This window comes from Dendrobates tinctorius, unplaced genomic scaffold (assembly GCF_039654945.1).
Source record: "Dendrobates tinctorius isolate UK_male_01 unplaced genomic scaffold, ASM3965494v1 ptg000450l, whole genome shotgun sequence".
Taxonomy (NCBI): Eukaryota; Metazoa; Chordata; class Amphibia; order Anura; family Dendrobatidae; genus Dendrobates; species Dendrobates tinctorius.
Genome location: NW_027362112.1, coordinates 1,431,234 through 1,449,253, shown reverse-complemented (window position 1 = coordinate 1,449,253; position 18,020 = coordinate 1,431,234). Strand labels below are relative to the sequence as shown.

The following is an 18,020-nucleotide window of genomic DNA, read 5'->3' as shown; positions in this document are numbered from 1 at the left end:
CTCGCCTCTTACCATCTACCATGGAACCCAGGAGGATGCTCCGGCCGCCAGTCCCTGCACCTCGGATACGCACAATAACAACCTGTAATCCGGCACGGGACGCTCGCGTTCTGGATTAGTGGAGAGGGTACAATGTAACGCGGGCACTGCTGCTCCTGCCAGAGGCGGCTCATCAGATGACAGACGATAGGAACCTAGATCCTGCTCCAATAACTTGTGTTCTGTGGGGGGTGAGGGGTCCGAGAGGAAGACACACAAGACACTGCTCAGACTTTAATCATACAAAATGCAAGTGGAGGGAGCCTGCTATGGAGATGGCGCCTGAGACCACCTGATGCCATCCAGCCAATCACAGTTACGCCCCTGTGGGGGGCGTCATGCTACGTGCTGCCATCTCAACGAGGGAGAAAACCCGGGCAGACCCCGACACCTCTGTCCTCCCCACAGCCTTGTGCTTCTACAGGACCCTACACACAGCGCGAGGTCCATGGTGACTACTAAAGGTTAGGGTCCGGCCTGTGAGGGAGCAGGGATGAACCACATACACGGGGGGCAGACACCAGCGCCCCCTGGAGGGCGTCACTGCCCCAAACGACGGTCCACAATGTCCCCAGCGCGCTGGTGTCTCACTTCAAGGTGCTTGTTCTGAACTTTCTCAAAGTGCTGCAGCAGCTCCATGTAGTCTATTCTCTCCGTGCCTGCCGGCGGGGAGCTGAGGGGCGCCGACCCACTGCGCCTGTGGGGAGAACAGATCCCACCAGTGTTAATGCGCTCTGGCTCAGGAGGGGTGCACATGCGTCCTACTTACACTTACCCTGACCTCATCAGCTGTGGGTTGGGGACGCACTGCAGCCGGTGTGACAGCAGCTGGAAGGCACTGCTCTGGGGCAGCAGCATGAGGAGGCCGTAGAGCGCGCGGATCAGGTATGGGTGATTCTCCACATCCAGGAGCTGCAGCCGCAGATCTACAGGAAAGAGACCGGTCAGCACCGATGGCACCTGCTGCTGCTGCACCGCCTCTAGGATGACCCCAAACACCTCGCTGTGCATCCCCACCCTCCATGTGATGCAGCGCTATCCTGACTTGCACTCCTCAGAATCCCCCCACCCCGTGCAGCGTCTCATCACTTCTGCTCTATTTCCCGCTGAGCACTGGGGGTGCTGTGTACGCGACTGACGCTGGACGCACTCACATGTGAAGATCGGACATTCTATCAGCTGCACCAACTTGTCCACTTCAGTCAGGAAATCCACCGTGACCTCCAGGTCCCCACTGCAGGCGGAGGGTCAAGGAATAGGATCATGAGATCAAAACGCCTCCCCGCCTGCACCCCAACTATAAAAAAGAGTGGCCATTCATCACAGCCCCCCAGGAACATCTGGACCCCCCCTCGCAGAGCAAAAAAGGATACAACTTCTGGATGAGGTGATAAGCGTGCCGGTAATTCTGGGTGAGGAAGCAGAGAGACACGGTAGCCACCGGACTATGACACCAGGAGCGGTACAAGCAGCAGAACAAGTCACAGCTCTCCTGGAAGGAAGCAAGTGTCAGTACACGAGGGGGCAGATACCAGGCGGGGGGCAGATAATGGGGCTAGGGAGGTGTAGGGCAGATACCAGGCGGGGGGCAGATACTGGGGCTAGGAAGGAGTAGGGCAGATACCAGGCGGGGGGCAGATACCAGGCAGGGGGCAGATACTGGGGCTAGGGAGGTGTAGGGCAGATACCAGGCGGGGGACAGATACTGGGGCTAGGGAGGGCTGGCAGATACCAGGCAGGGGGCAGATACCAGGCGGGGGACAGTTACTGGGGCTAGGGAGGTGGGGGGCAGATACCTGGCGGGGGTAGATACTGGGGCTAGGGAGGTGGGGGGGCAGATACTGGGGCTAGGGAGGTGGAGGGCAGATACCTGGCGGGGGGCAGATAATGGGGCTAGGGAGGGCTGGCAGATACCAGGCGGGGGGCAGCTACTGGGGCTAGGGAGGGCTGGCAGATACCAGGCAGGGGGCAGATAATGGGGCTAGGGAGGGCTGGCAGATACCAGGCAGGGGGCAGATAATGGGGCTAGGGAGGTGGGGGGCAGTTACCAGGCGGGGGGCAGATACTGGGGCAAGGGAGGGCTGGCAGTTACCAGGCGGGGGGCAGATACTGGGGCTAGGGAGGGCTGGCAGATACCAGGCAGGGGGCAGATACTGAGGCTAGGGAGGTGGGGGGCAGATACCAGGCGGGGGCAGATACTGGGGCTAGGGAGGGCTGGCAGATACCAGGCGGGGGGCAGATGCTGGGGCTAGGGATGGCTGGCAGTTACCAGGCGGGGGGCAGATACCAGGCGGGGGGCAGATACTGGGGCTAGGGAGGGCTGGCAGTTACCAGGCAGGGGGCAGATAATGGGGGTAGGGAGGTGGGGGGCAGTTACCAGGCGGGGGGCAGATACTGGGTCTAGGGAGGGCTGGCAGTTACCAGGCGGGGGGCAGATACTGGGGCTAGGGAGGGCTGGCAGATACCAGGCAGGGGGCAGATACTGGGGCTAGGGAGGTGGGGGGCAGATACCAGGCGGGGGGCAGATACTGGGGCTAGGGAGGGCTGGCAGATACCAGGCAGGGGGCAGATACTGGGGCTAGGGAGGGCTGGCAGTTACCAGGCGGGGGGCAGATACTGGGGCTAGGGAGGGCTGGCAGATACCAGGCGGGGGGCAGATACTGGGGCTAGGGAGGGCTGGCAGATACTGGGGCTAGGGAGGGCTGGCAGATACCAGGCGGGGGGGCAGATACTGGGGCTAGGGAGGTGGGGGGCAGATACCAGGCAGGGGGCAGATAATGGGGCTAGGGAGGGCTGGCAGTTACCAGGCGGGGGGTAGATACTGGGGCTAGGGAGGGCTGGCAGATACTAGGCAGGGGGCAGATACTGGGGCTAGGGAGGTGGGGGGCAGATACCAGGCGGGGGGCAGATAATGGGGCTAGGGAGGGCTAGCAGATGCTGGAGCTAGGGAGGGCTAGCAGATACCAGGTGGGGGCAGATACTGGAGCTAGGGAGGTGGGGGGCAGATACTGGGGCTAGGGAGGGCTAGCAGATACCAGGCGGGGGCAGATACTAAAGCTAGGGAGGGCTGGCAGATACCAGGCGGGGGCAGATACTGGAGCTAGGGAGGGCTGGCAGATACCAAGCGGGGGCAGACACTGGAGCTAGGGAGGGCTGGCAGATACCAGGCGGGGGGCAGATACTGGAGCTAGGGAGGGCAGGCAGATACCAGGCGGGGGCAGATACTGGAGCTAGGGAGGGCTGGCTGATACCAGGCGGGGGCAGACACTGGGGCTGGGAGGGCTGGCAGATACCAGGCGGGGGGCAGATACTGGGGCTAGGGAGGTAGGGGGCAGATACAAGGCGGGGGCAGATACTGGAGCTAGGGAGGTGGGGGGCAGATACCAGGCGGGGGGCAGATACTGGAGCTAGGGAGGTGGGGGGCAGATACCAGGCGGGGGGCAGATACTGGGGCTAGGGAGGGCTGGCAAATACCAGGCGGGGGGCAGATACTGGAGCTAGGGAGGTGGGGGGCAGATACCAGGCATGGGGCAGATACTGGGGCTAGGAAGGGCTGGCAGATACCAGGAGGGGGGCAGATACTGGGGCTAGGGAGGGCTGGCAGATACCAGGCGGAGGGCAGTTACTGGGGCTAGGAAGGGCTGGCAGATACCAGGCGGGGGGCAGATACTGGGGCTAGGGAGGTGTAGGGCAGATACCAGGCGGCGGGCAGATACTGGGGCTAGGGAGGGCTGGCAGATACCAGGCAGGGGGCAGATACCAGGCGGGGGGCAGATACTGGGGCTAGGAAGGGCTGGCAGATACCAGGCGGGGGGCAGATACTGGGGCTAAGGAGGGCTGGCAGATACCAGGCGGGGGGCAGATGCTGGGGCTAGGGAGGGCTGGCAGGTACCAGGCGGGGGCAGATACTGGGGCTAGGGAGGGCTGGCAGATACCAGGCAGGGGGCAGATACTGGGGCTAGGGAGGGCTGGCAGATACCAGGCAGGGGGCAGATACTGGGGCTAGGGAGGTGGGGGGCAGATACCAGGCGGGGGGCAGATACTGGGGCTAGGGAGGGCTGGCAGATACCAGGCAGGGGGCAGATGCTGGGGCTAGGGAGGGCTGGCAGTTACCAGGCGGGGGGCAGATACTGGGGCTAGGGAGGGCTGGCAGATACCAGGCGGGGGGCAGATAATGGGGCTAGGGAGGGCTGGCAGATACCAGGCAGGGGGCAGATACTGGGGCTAGGGAGGGCTGGCAGATACTGGGGCTAGGAAGGGCTGGCAGATACCAGGCGGGGGGCAGATACTGGGGCTAGGGAGGGCTGGCAGGTACCAGGCGGGGGCAGATACTAGGGCTAGGGAGGGCTGGCAGATACCAGGCAGGGGGCAGATACTGGGGCTAGGGAGGGCTGGCAGGTACCAGGCGGGGGCAGATACTGGGGCTAGGGAGGGCTGGCAGATACCAGGCGGGGGGCAGATGCTGGGGCTAGGGAGGGCTGGCAGGTACCAGGCGGGGGCAGATACTGGGGCTAGGGAGGGCTGGCAGGTACCAGGCGGGGGCAGATACTGGGGCTAGGAAGGGCTGGCAGATACCAGGCGGGGGGCAGATGCTGGGGCTAGGGAGGGCTGGCAGGTACCAGGCGGGGGCAGATACTGGGGCTAGGGAGGGCTGGCAGATACCAGGCAGGGGGCAGATACTGGGGCTAGGGAGGGCTGGCAGATACCAGGCGGGGGGGCAGATAATGGGGCTAGGGAAGTGGGGGGGGCAGATACCAGGCGGGGGCAGATAATGGGGCTAGGGAAGTGGGGGGGTCAGATACCAGGCGGGGGCAAATACTGGGGCTAGGGAGGGCTGGCATATACCAGGCAGGGGGCAGATACTGGGGCTAGGGAGGTGGGGGGCAGATACCAGGCGGGGGGCAGATACTGGGGCTAGGGAGGGCTAGCAGATACTGGGGCTAGGGAGGGCTGGCAGATACTGGGGCTAGGGAGGGCTGGCAGATACCAGGCGGGGGCAGATACTGGAGATAGGGAGGGCTGGCAGATACCAGGCGGGGGCAGATACTGGAGCTAGGGAGGGCTGGCAGATACCAGGCGGGGGCAGATACTGGAGCTAGGGAGGGCTGGCAGATACCAGGCGGGGGCAGATACTGGAGCTAGGGAGGGCTGGCAGATACCAGGCGGGGGCCAGATACTGGAGCTAGGGAGGGCTCGCAGATACCAGGCGGGGGCAGATACTGGAGCTAGGGAGGGCTGGCAGATACCAGGCGGGGGCAGATACTGGAGCTAGGGAGGGCTGGCAGATACCAGGCGGGGGGCAGATACTGGGGGGCTAGGGAGGGCTGGCAGATACCAGGCGGGGGGCAGATACTGGGGGGCTAGGGAGGGCTGGCAGATACCAGGCGGGGCAAATACTGGGGCTAGGGAGGTGGGGGGCAGATACTGGGGCTAGGGAGGGCTGGCAGATACCAGGCGGGGGGGCAGTTACTGGGGCTAGCGAGGGCTGGCAGATACCAGGCGGGGGTCAGATACTGGAGCTAGGGAGGGCTGGCAGATACCAGGCGGGGGCAGATACTGGGGCTAGGAAGGGCTGGCAGATACCAGGCAGGGGGCAGATACTGGAGCTAGGGAGGGCTGGCAGATACCAGGCAGGGGGCAGATACTGGAGCTAGGGAGGGCTGGCAGATACCAGGCGGGGGCAGATACTGGGGCTAGCGAGGGCTGGCAGATACCTGGCGGGGGTCAGATACTGGGGTTAGGGAGGGCTGGCAGATACCAGGCGGGGGGCAGATACTGGGGCAAGGGAGGGCTGGCAGGTACCAGGCGGGGGGCAGATACTGGGGCTAGGGAGGGCTGGCAGATACCAGGCAGAGGTCAGATACTGGGGCTGGGAGGGCTGGCAGATACAGTGGGGAAAAAAAGTATTTAGTCAGTCAGCAATAGTGCAAGTTCCACCACTTAAAAAGATGAGGCGCGACTGTAATTTACATCATAGGTAGACCTCAACTATGGGAGACAAACTGAGAAAAAAAAATCCAGAAAATCACATTGTCTGTTTTTTTTTCATTTTATTTGCATATTATGGTGGAAAATAAGTATTTGGTCAGAAACAAGCAATCAAGATTTCTGGCTCTCACAGACCTGTAACTTCTTCTTTAAGAGTCTCCTCTTTCCTCCACTCATTACCTGTAGTAATGGCACCTGTTTAAACTTGTTATCAGTATAAAAAGACACCTGTGCACACCCTCAAACAGTCTGACTCCAAACTCCACTATCGTGAAGACCAAAGAGCTGTCAAAGGACACCAGAAACAAAATTGTAGCCCTGCACCCGGCTGGGAAGACTGAATCTGCAATAGCCAACCAGCTTGGAGTGAAGAAATCAACTGTGGGAGCAATAATTAGAAAATGGAAGACATACAAGACCACTGAAAATCTCCCTCGATCTGGTGCTCCACGCAAAATCCCACCCCGTGGGGTCACAATGATCACAAGAACGGTGAGCAAAAATCCCAAAACCACGCGGGGGGACCTAGTGAATGAACTGCAGAGAGCTGGGACCAATGTAACAAGGCCTACCATAAGTAACACACTACGCCACCATGGACTCAGATCCTGCAGTGCCAGACGTGTCCCACTGCTTAAGCCTGTACATGTCCGGGCCCGTCTGAAGTTTGCTAGAGAGCATTTGGATGATCCAGAGGAGTTTTGGGAGAATGTCCTATGGTCTGATGAAACCAAACTGGAACTGTTTGGTAGAAACACAACTTGTCGTGTTTGGAGGAAAAAGAATACTGAGTTGCATCCATCAAACACCATACCTACTGTAAAGCATGGTGGTGGAAACATCATGCTTTGGAGCTGTTTCTCTGCAAAGGGGCCAGGACGACTGATCCGGGTACATGAAAGAATGAATGGGGCCATGTATCGTGAGATTTTGAGTGCAAACCTCCTTCCATCAGCAAGGGCATTGAAGATGAAACGTGGCTGGGTCTTTCAACATGACAATGATCCAAAGCACACCGCCAGGGCAACGAAGGAGTGGCTTCGTAAGAAGCATTTCAAGGTCCTGGAGTGGCCTAGCCAGTCTCCAGATCTCAACCCTGTAGAAAACCTTTGGAGGGAGTTGAAAGTCTGTGTTGCCAAGCGAAAAGCCAAAAACATCACTGCTCTAGAGGAGATCTGCATGGAGGAATGGGCCAACATACCAACAACAGTGTGTGTCAACCTTGTGAAGACTTACAGAAAACGTTTGACCTCTGTCATTGCCAACAAAGGATATATCACAAAGTATTGAGATGAAATTTTGTTTCTGACCAAATACTTATTTTCCACCATAATATGCAAATAAAATGAAAAAAAAACAGACAATGTGATTTTCTGGATTTTTTTTTCTCAGTTTGTCTCCCATAGTTGAGGTCTACCTATGATGTAAATTACAGACGCCTCTCATCTTTTTAAGTGGTGGAACTTGCACTATTGCTGACTGACTAAATACTTTTTTTCCCCACTGTACCAGGCGGGGGCACATACTGGAGCTAGGGAGGTAGGGGGCAGATACAAGGCGGGGGCAGATACTGGAGCTAGGGAGGTGGGGGGCAGATACCAGGCGGGGGGTAGATACTGGGGCTAGGGAAGGCTGGCAGATACCAGGCGGGGGGCAGATACTGGAGCTAGGGAGGTGGGGGGCAGATACCAGGCGGGGGGTAGATACTGGGGCTAGGGAAGGCTGGCAGATACCAGGCGGGGGGCAGATACTGGAGCTAGGGAGGTGGGGGCAGATACCAGGCACGGGGCAGATACTGGGGCTAGGAAGGGCTGGCAGATACTGGGGCTAGGGAGGGCTGGCAGATAACAGGTGGGGGGCAGTTACTGGGGCTAGGGAGGGCTGGCAGATACCTGGCGGGGGGCAGATACTGGGGCTAGGGAGGGCTGGCAGATACCAGGCGGGGGGCAGATACTGGGGCTAGGGAGGGCTGGCACTTACTGGGGTCTGCAGATCTTTGAGCTGACTCCTCAGCTGGAAGAGTTCAGAAGAGGTCAGTAGGATACTGTTCAGGTTTTGGACCATTGTGGAGGCAAATTTCAGATCCTCCTCCCGCAGCAGGATGTCTGCCATGGAGTGGAAGATGTTCTCAGCATTCAGGAGAAGACACAGCTGTCTGAGGGAAGAAGAGTTAGGAGGAGGACCTGCTACTCCTGATAGACCCCCAAAGAAATTCCCCAAGTTCATCCAAAGCAACCAGTGAGGGGAAACGGTGTGGGGGCACCGATACACAGACTTTTCACCAAACTACAGGCCAGCGGTGTGTGTGGGGGGCTGACGCCCTGACTTATCACCAGAATATGGGGCAGCGGTGTGTGTGGGGGGCCGAGACCCTGACTGATCACCAGAATACGGGGCACCGGTGTGTGGGGGGCTGACGCCCTAACTTATCACCAGAATATGGTGCAGCGGTGTGTGTCTGGAGGGGGCTGACACCCTAACTTATCACCAGAATACGGGGCAGCGGTGTGTGTGGGGGGCTGACGCCCTAACTTATCAGCAGAATAAGGGGCAGCGGTGTGTGTGTGGGGGGCTGACGCCCTAACTTATCAGCAGAATAAGGGGCAGCGGTATGTGTGTGGGGGGCTGACGCCCTAACTTATCACCAGAATACGGGGCAGCGGTGTGTGTGTGGGGGGCTGACGCCCTAACTGATCACCAGAATACGGGGCAGCGGTGTGTGTGGGGGGCTGACGCCCTAACTGATCACCAGAATACGGGGCAGCGGTGTGGGTGGCGCTGGCAACACAACTTAGTTCCAGATTAGAGGGGAGCCATTGTTACCTGATGATGAATGCCCCCCTCGTCTCCAGGAGTTTGCGCTCGCTGCTGAACCTCTTCAGTAGATTCACCATGAAACGGTGGAAGTAGGAGTTCATGGTGGGTGTAGAGGGCGAGATCTCCAGTCCCCGAGCACCTGGTGGGACATCATGGAGTTACACATGGTGCCACCACCACCACGGCAACATATTCGGACATCACTACTGTCCAAGAAGTATCGTTTCTCCTTGCGGAGATTGACATGCTAAGCCTGACATGCCGAGATGAGGAGACTTAAAGCCGCAATGCTCCTCTGGGAAATATGCAAATTGTCTCTTCAGAGAGGAAGAAACTAGAACTCTAGTGCCACCTATTGGAAGTACCAATCCTGAAAGTCAATGTCGACCCTTTAACGAGCCTTGTTACATGATTTAGGATAAAAGCCAAACCAGACTCTCGGTTTGCAGACACTGTGTTTCGGGGTACTGCCCCCCCCCAGAGGAGCATTGCGGCTTTAAGTCTCCTCATCTCGGCATGCTTAGCATGTCAATCTCCGCAAGGAGAAACAATACTTCTTGGATATCGGTCAGACGCCTCTCCCTCAGCCAAACCAGAGCTCACACTTTGCACTGACGAGGGGCAGTACCCCGAAACACAGTGTCTGCAAACTGAGATTCTGGCCATCCCCGTCCTGCTCGGCTCCTCCCAGCTCTGACCATATAGGTGGCGCTGCTCAAAACTGGCGACAAACCAGCAAAAGTTGCAACGCTCTAGTTCAGCTTTTGTGCAAAAATGTTGCAACTTTTTAAAGTATTTTACCACAGTTTTCGGTTTGTATTTCACTTCCCTTCAGTAAGAACGTAGAGATTTGTTACTGACCACACAGCTGAGGGTTCGCTACCATGTATCAGTGCAGCCAATCCTGATACAGTGTGATGAAGCTCAGCTGACAGCGAAGATGATGAAACAAAGGAGAATAAGCAGCGTAAGAAACTTCCAAACGGGAGGAGAGACCGGGGCGTCTGCTGCCGATTATGGGGCCACACTACTCTCATTGTGTATTTTGGGGTCCCGCCCGTCAGTATCTGTTGTGCATTTTGCCCCTGCTGCTATTTCTCGGATAGGAGTTGGTGTCTGTGTAGCCCCTCATGATGCCACCGCTCACCCTCACCACAGCTGCCGGGCAGCGCACCTCTAGCCGGGGATGGCACCTGCAGCTTGGTGTGGACGGCCGCCGGCTCCTCAAAGGCTGTATCACTCTGTCCGGCCGGGGAGGAAGCGATCTCTGCCAAAACCTCCAGATCCTTCAGGATGACCTAGACACAGGAATCATCATCAGAGCCGGGACAGGGGGTCTGCACTCGGGGACCTGGGACCCCCACCAAGAGCCGGGACAGGGGGTCTGCACTCGGGGACCTGGGACCCCCACCCAGAGCCGGAATAGGGAGTCTGCACTCGGGGACCTGGGACCCCCACCCAGAGCCGGGACAGGGGGTCTGCACTCGGAGACCTGGGACTCACACCCAGAGCCGGGACAGGGGGTCTGCACTCGGAGACCTGGGACTGCCACCCAGAGCCGGGACAGGGGGTCTGCACTCGGGGACCTGGGACTCCCACCCAGAGCCGGGACAGGGGGTCTGCACTCGGGGACCTGGGACTCCCACCCAGAGCAGGGACAGGGGGTCTGCACTCGGAGACCTGGGACTCCCACCCAGAGCCGGGACAGGGGGTCTGCACTCGGAGACCTGGGACCCCCACCCAGAGCCGGGACAGGGGGTCTGCACTCGGAGACCTGGGACCCCCACCCAGAGCCGGGACAGGGGGTCTGCACTCGGAGACCTGGGACTCCCACCCAGAGCCGGGACAGGGGGTCTGCACTCGGGGACCTGGGACTCCCACCCAGAGCAGGGACAGGGGGTCTGCACTCGGAGACCTGGGACTCCCACCCAGAGCCGGGACAGGGGGTCTGCACTCGGAGACCTGGGACTCCCACCCAGAGCCGGGACAGGGGGTCTGCACTCGGAGACCTGGGACCCCCACCCAGAGCCGGGACAGGGGGCCTGCACTCGGGGACCTGGGACTCCCACCCAGAGCCGGGACAGGGGGTCTGCACTCGGAGACCTGGGACTCCCACCCAGAGCCGGGACAGGGTGTCTGCACTCGGAGACCTGGGACCCCCACCCACAGCCGGGACAGGGGGTCTGCACTCGGAGACCTGGGACTCCCACCCAGAGCCGGAATAGGGGGTCTGCACTCGGAGACCTGAGACTCCCACCCAGAGCCGGAATAGGGAGTCTGCACTCGGGGACCCCCACCCAGAGCCGGGACAGGGGGTCTGCACTCGGAGACCTGGGACCCCCACCCAGAGGCGGAATAGGGGGGTATGCACTCGGGGACCCCCACCCAGAACCGGAATAGGGGGGTCTGCACTCGGGGACCTGGGACCCCCACCCAGAGCCGGAATAGGGGGGTATGCACTCGGGGACCCCCACCCAGAGCCGGAACAGGGGGTCTGCACTCGGAGACCTGGGACCCCCACCCAGAGGCGGAATAGGGGGGTATGCACTCGGGGACCCCCACCCAGAGCCGGAATAGGGGGTCTACACTCGGAGACCTGGGACCCCCACCCAGAGCCGGAATAGGGGGTCTGCACGCGGAGACCTGGGACCCCCACCCAGAGCCGGAATAGGGAGTCTGCACTCGGGGACCTGGGACCCCCACCCAGAGCCGGGACAGGGGGTCTGCACTCGTGGATCCCCACCCACAGCCGGGATAGGGGGTCTGCACTCGGGGACCTGGGACCCCCACCAAGAGCCGGAATAGGGGGGTCTGCACTCAGGAACCTGGGAAACCCACCCAGAGCCAGGATAGGGGTCTGCACTCGGGCACCTAGGACCCCCACCCATCAGAGCTGGGATAGGGGGTCTGCACTCAGGGACCCCCTCCCAGAGAAGCAAGGATAGGGGGGGTCTGCACTCTGCGACCTGGGACTCCCACCCATCAGAGCAGAAATAGGGGGTCTGCACTCGGGGACCTGGGACCCCCACTCATCAAAGCAGGGATAAAGAGTCTGCACTCAGGGACCCCCTCCCATCAGAGCAGAAATTGGGGGTCCCAGGTCCATAAGTGCAGACGACCTTCAAGTGCTGCTGACAGTTACTATTATTGACACTCTGCGCCTCCTCATCATGGCGATCGTCTGCAGCCCCCCGTCCTGTCGGGTCACATGTCACAGCCGCCACTGCTGAGCTCAGGAACAGATCCACAATCGTGAGACCTGCGAGCGCCCAACAATGCACATCTCCAGACGAGAAAGTGACTCCAAACGTCAGAGCCCCTCCCTGACCCGGCCTCAGCCCACCACTAAGGGTTAAATGGTCACAAGCAATGGGGGGGGGGGGGGGGAGAAGAGACCAGAGCGGTGGAGCTGCCATTAACATTCAGGACGCAGCATCCAGCCTGGTGCGATGCTCTGCAGAACCACCAGCCTCCTGTCACCATGGAAACAGGCAGGCTGCCCGCAGCTCCGCTAGAGGAGGGAGGAGCGGGCTCTCCAGCACCATTAACTCCTTCCCGGCTGGACACCACACTCCCACATCTACAGTACAGACAGGAGGGGGCGCTGCCAGAAACAGACAGGAGGGGGCGCTGCCAGAAACCCAGTACAGACAGGAGGGGGCGCTGCCAGAAACAGACAGGAGGGGGCGCTGCCAGAAACCCAGTACAGACAGGAGGGGGCGCCGCCAGAAACCCAGTACAGACAGGAGGGGGCGCTGCCAGAAACCCAGTACAGACAGGAGGGGGCGCCGCCAGAAACCCAGTACAGACAGGAGGGGGCGCCGCCAGAAACCCAGTACAGACAGGAGGGGGCGCCGCCAGAAACCCAGTACAGACAGGAGGGGGCGCCGCCAGAAACCCAGTACAGACAGGAGGGGGCGCCGCCAGAAACCCAGTACAGACAGGAGGGGGCGCCGCCAGAAACCCAGTACAGACAGGAGGGGGCGCTGCCAGAAACCCAGTACAGACAGGAGGGGGCGCTGCCAGAAACCCAGTACAGACAGGAGGGGGCGCCGCCAGAAACCCAGTACAGACAGGAGGGGGCGCCGCCAGAAACCCAGTACAGACAGGAGGGGGCGCTGCCAGAAACCCAGTACAGACAGGAGGGGGCGCCGCCAGAAACCCAGTACAGACAGGAGGGGGCGCTGCCAGAAACCCAGTACAGACAGGAGGTGGCGCCGCCAGAAACCCAATACAGACAGGAGGGGGCGCCGCCAGAAACCCAGTACAGACAGGAGGGGGCGCCGCCAGAAACCCAGTACAGACAGAAGGGGGCGCTGCCAGAAACCCAGTACAGACAGGAGGTGGCGCCGCCAGAAACCCAGTACAGACAGGAGGTGGCGCCGCCAGAAACCCAGTACAGACAGGAGGTGGCGCCGCCAGAAACCCAGTACAGACAGGAGGGGGCGCCGCCAGAAACCCAGTACAGACAGGAGGGGGTGCCGCCAGAAACTCAGTACAGACAGGAGGTGGCGCCGCCAGAAACCCAGTACAGACAGGAGGTGGCGCCGCCAGAAACCCAGTACAGACAGGAGGTGGCGCCGCCAGAAACCCAGTACAGACAGGAGGGGGCGCTGCCAGAAACCCAGTACAGACAGGAGGGGGCGCTGCCAGAAACCCAGTACAGACAGGAGGGGGCGCTGCAAGAAACCCAGTACAGACAGGAGGGGGCGCTGCCAGAAACCCAGTACAGACAGGAGGGGGCGCTGCAAGAAACCCAGTACAGACAGGAGGGGGCCCTGCCAGAAACTCAGTACAAACAGGAGGGGGCGCTGCCAGAAACCCAGTACAGACAGGAGGGGGCGCTGCAAGAAACCCAGTACAGACAGGAGGGGGCGCTGCCAGAAACCCAGTACAGACAGGAGGGGGCGCTGCCAGAAACTCAGTACAGACAGGAGGGGGCGCTGCCAGAAACCCAGTACAGACAGGAGGGGGCGCTGCCAGAAACTCAGTACAGACAGGAGGGGGCGCTGCCAGAAACCCAGTACAGACAGGAGGGGGCGCTGCCAGAAACCCTGTACAAACAGGAGGGGGCCCTGCCAGAAACCCAGTACAGACAGGAGGGGGCGCCGCCAGAAACCCAGTACAGACAGGAGGGGGCGCTGCAAGAAACCCAGTACAGACAGGAGGGGGCGCTGCCAGAAACCCAGTACAGACAGGAGGGGGCGCTGCAAGAAACCCAGTACAGACAGGAGGGGGCGCTGCCAGAAACCCTGTACAAACAGGAGGGGGCCCTGCCAGAAACCCAGTACAGACAGGAGGGGGCGCTGCAAGAAACCCAGTACAGACAGGAGGGGGCGCTGCCAGAAACCCAGTACAGACAGGAGGGGGCGCTGCCAGAAACTCAGTACAGACAGGAGGGGGCGCTGCCAGAAACCCAGTACAGACAGGAGGGGGCGCTGCCAGAAACCCTGTACAAACAGGAGGGGGCGCTGCCAGAAACTCAGTACAGACAGGAGGGGGCGCTGCCAGAAACTCAGTACAGACAGGAGGGGGCGCTGGCAGAAACCCAGTACAGACAGAAGGGGGCGCTGCCAGAAACCCAGTACAGACAGGAGGGGGCGCTGCCAGAAACCAATTACAGACAGGAGGGGGCGCTGCCAGAAACCCAGTACAGACCGGAGGGGGCGCTGGCAGAAACCCAGTACAGACAGGAGGGGGCGCTGCCAGAAACCAATTACAGACAGGAGGGGGCGCTGCCAGAAACCCAGTACAGACCGGAGGGGGCGCTGGCAGAAACCCAGTACAGACAGAAGGGGGCGCTGCCAGAAACCCAGTACAGACAGGAGGGGGCGCTGCCAGAAACCAATTACAGACAGGAGGGGGCGCTGCCAGAAACCCAGTACAGACCGGAGGGGGCGCTGGCAGAAACCCAGTACAGACAGGAGGGGGCGCTGCCAGAAACCAATTACAGACAGGAGGGGGCGCTGCCAGAAACCCAGTACAGACCGGAGGGGGCGCTGCCAGAAACCCAGTACAGACAGGAGGGGGCGCCGCCAGAAACCCAGTACAGACCGGAGGGGGCGCTGGCAGAAACCCAGTACAGACAGAAGGGGGCGCTGCCAGAAACCCAGTACAGACAGGAGGGGGCGCTGCCAGAAACCAAGTACAGACAGGAGGGGGCGCTGCCAGAAACCCAGTACAGACAGGAGGGAGCGCTGCCAGAAACCCTGTACAGACAGGAGGGAGCGCCGCCAGGAACCCAGTACAGACAGGAGGGGGCGCTGCCAGAAACCCAGTACAGACAGGAGGGGGCGCTGCCAGAAACCAAGTACAGACAGGAGGGGGCGCTGCCAGAAACCCAGTACAGACAGGAGGGGGCGCTGCCAGAAACCCAGTACAGACAGGAGGGGGCGCTGCCAGAAACCCAGTACAGACAGGAGGGGGCGCTGCCAGAAACCCAGTACAGACAGGAGGGGGCGCTGCCAGGAACCCAGTACAGACAGGAGGGAGCGCCGCCAGGAACCCAGTACAGACAGGAGGGAGCGCCGCCAGGAACCCAGTACAGACAGAAGGGGGCGCTGCCAGAAACCCAGTACAGACAGGAGGGGGCGCTGCCAGAAACCAAGTACAGACAGGAGGGGGCGCTGCCAGAAACCCAGTACAGACAGGAGGGGGCGCTGCCAGAAACCCAGTACAGACAGGAGGGGGCGCTGCCAGAAACCCAGTACAGACAGGAGGGGGCGCTGCCAGAAACCCTGTACAGACAGGAGGGAGCGCCGCCAGGAACCCAGTACAGACAGAAGGGGGCGCTGCCAGAAACCCAGTACAGACAGGAGGGGGCGCTGCCAGAAACCAAGTACAGACAGGAGGGGGCGCTGCCAGAAACCCAGTACAGACAGGAGGGAGCGCCGCCAGGAACCCAGTACAGACAGGAGGGGGCGCTGCCAGAAACCCAGTACAGACAGGATGGGGCGCCGCCAGAAACCCAGTACAGACAGGAGGGGGCGCCGCCAGAAACCCAGTACAGACAGGATGGGGCGCTGCCAGAAACCCAGTACAGACAGGAGGGGGCGCTGCCAGAAACCCAGTACAGACAGGAGGGGGCGCTGCCAGAAACCCAGTACAGACAGAAGGGGGCGCTGCCAGAAACCCAGTACAGACAGGAGGGGGCGCTGCCAGAAACTAATTACAGAAACGAGGGGGCGCTGCCAGAAACCCAGTACAGACAGGAGGGGGCGCTGCCAGAAACCAAGTACAGACAGGAGGGGGCGCTGCCAGAAACCCAGTACAGACAGGAGGGGGCGCTGCAGGATGTTGATGAAAGTCATACTGCCTCCTTAGGGTATAACGCCTCCAGAGTGGACTACTCACCTCATCAGACTCATCAGACAATGTCTTCAGCAAAATGGGGAACAGGAGATCAGTGTGACGAAACATCTGCAGCAAGACGGAAAAGTGTGACAATGAGTGGAGCCCCCTATAGTTTCTTTATCCTGCCGCCCAGCACATAAAGGGGGGGTATACAGCTGTACATAGGAGCAAGCTATAGTGCCAAAATATTGGGGTACACACCTTGCGGGGGGTCTTGATGTACAGATGATATAGCCACTTCAGCACACAGATGCGGGTCATCATGCCTGTGCTTGGCTCATGGAGGTAGCGGTCTAGGACTTGTACGATTCCGTCCAGGTTAAGGGTGACAGGTGCGGCAGGGGAACTGCGGACCACCAAGTAGCAAAGAATGAGGATGCAGTACAGGGGCTGGCAGCCTGGGGCGTTCTGTACATGGGGTGCGGAGTCACTCACACCACAGACACAGAGTGACCATCATTAGTCACTGGCAGAGTCTCGCATGCCCCCCGCGCCCCCCAATCTCGCTCTGCAGGCTGGAGGACATATACAGTTGTGGCCAAAAGTATTGACACCCCTGCATTTCTGTCAGATAATACTCAGTTTCTTCCTGAAAATGATTGCAAACACAAATTTTTTGTTATTATTATTTTCATTTCATTTGTCTTAAATGAAAAAACACAAATAGAATTGTCCTAAAGCCAAATTGGATATAATTCCACACCAAACATAAAAAAGAGGGTGGAAAAAAGTATTGGCACTGTTCGAAAAATCATGTGATGCTTCTCTAATTTGTGTAATTAACAGCACCTGTAACTTACCTGTGGCACCTAACAGGTGTTGGCAATAACTAAATCACACTTGCAGCCAGGTGACATGGATTAAAGTTGACTCCACCTCTGCCCTGTGTCCTTGTGTGTACCACATTGAGCATGGAAAAAAGAAAGAAGACCAAAGAACTGTCTGAGGACTTGAGAAACCAAATTGTGAGGAAGCATGAGCAATCTCAAGGCTACAAGTCCTTCTCCAAAGACCTGAATGTTCCTGTGTCTACCGTGCGCAGTGTCATCAAGAAGTGTAAAGCCCATGGCACTGTGGCTAACCTCCCTAGATGTGGCCGGAAAAGAAAAATTGACAAGAGATTTCAACACAAGATTGTGCGGATGTTGAATAAAGAACCTCGACTAACATCCAAACAAGTTCAAGCTGCCCTGCAGTCCGAGGGTACAACAGTGTCAACCCGTACTATCCGTCGGCGTCTGAATGAAAAGGGACTGTATGGTAGGAGACCCAGGAAGACCCCACTTCTTACCCCGAGACATAAAAAAGCCAGGCTGGAGTTTGCCAAAACTTACCTGAAAAAGCCTAAAATGTTTTGGAACAATGTTCTCTGGTCAGATGAGACAAAAGTAGAGCTTTTTGGGCAAAGGCATCAACATAGAGTTTACAGGAGAAAAAAAGAGGCATTCAAAGAAAAAAACACGGTCCCTACAGTCAAACATGGCGGCGGTTCCCTGATATTTTGGGGTTGCTTTGCTGCCTCTGGCACTGGACTGCTTGACCGTGTGCATGGCACTATGAAGTCTGAAGACTACCAACAAATTTTGCAGCATAATGTAGGGCCCAGTGTGAGAAAGCTGGGTCTCCCTCAGAGGTCATGGGTCTTCCAGCAGGACAATGACCCAAAACACACTTCAAAAAGCACTAGAAAATGGTTTGAGAGAAAGCACTGGAGACTTCTAAGGTGGCCAGCAATGAGTCCAGACCTGAATCCCATAGAACACCTGTGGAGAGATCTAAAAATGGCAGTTTGGAGAAGGCACCCTTCTAATATCAGGGGCCTG

At 59.3% G+C, this 18,020-nt stretch overlaps 1 protein-coding gene across 4 annotated transcripts in view; it reads right to left on the bottom strand.

Moving 5' to 3' along the window:
- Positions 1 to 260: 260 nt before the first annotated feature.
- The window catches only part of VAC14 (VAC14 component of PIKFYVE complex), a 53,288-nt gene continuing 35,528 nt past the window's right edge, over positions 261 to 18,020 (bottom strand). Inside the window, exons 11-19 of one of the 4 annotated variants that reach the window (XM_073564350.1) lie at positions 16,399 to 16,543; positions 16,198 to 16,263; positions 9,992 to 10,142; positions 8,851 to 8,983; positions 8,008 to 8,182; positions 1,413 to 1,531; positions 1,194 to 1,273; positions 821 to 965; positions 261 to 736 (exon numbers count right to left, since the gene is read on the bottom strand). In XM_073564350.1, the coding sequence (XP_073420451.1) occupies positions 580 to 736; positions 821 to 965; positions 1,194 to 1,273; positions 1,413 to 1,531; positions 8,008 to 8,182; positions 8,851 to 8,983; positions 9,992 to 10,142; positions 16,198 to 16,263; positions 16,399 to 16,543 (1,171 nt within the window). In that variant the 3' untranslated portion in view covers positions 261 to 579. Of the gene's footprint in view, positions 737 to 814; positions 966 to 1,193; positions 1,274 to 1,412; positions 1,532 to 8,007; positions 8,183 to 8,850; positions 8,984 to 9,991; positions 10,143 to 16,197; positions 16,264 to 16,398; positions 16,544 to 18,020 lie in introns of all 4 variants that reach the window. The other 3 variants (XM_073564348.1, XM_073564349.1, XM_073564351.1) reach the window with 3 other exon arrangements.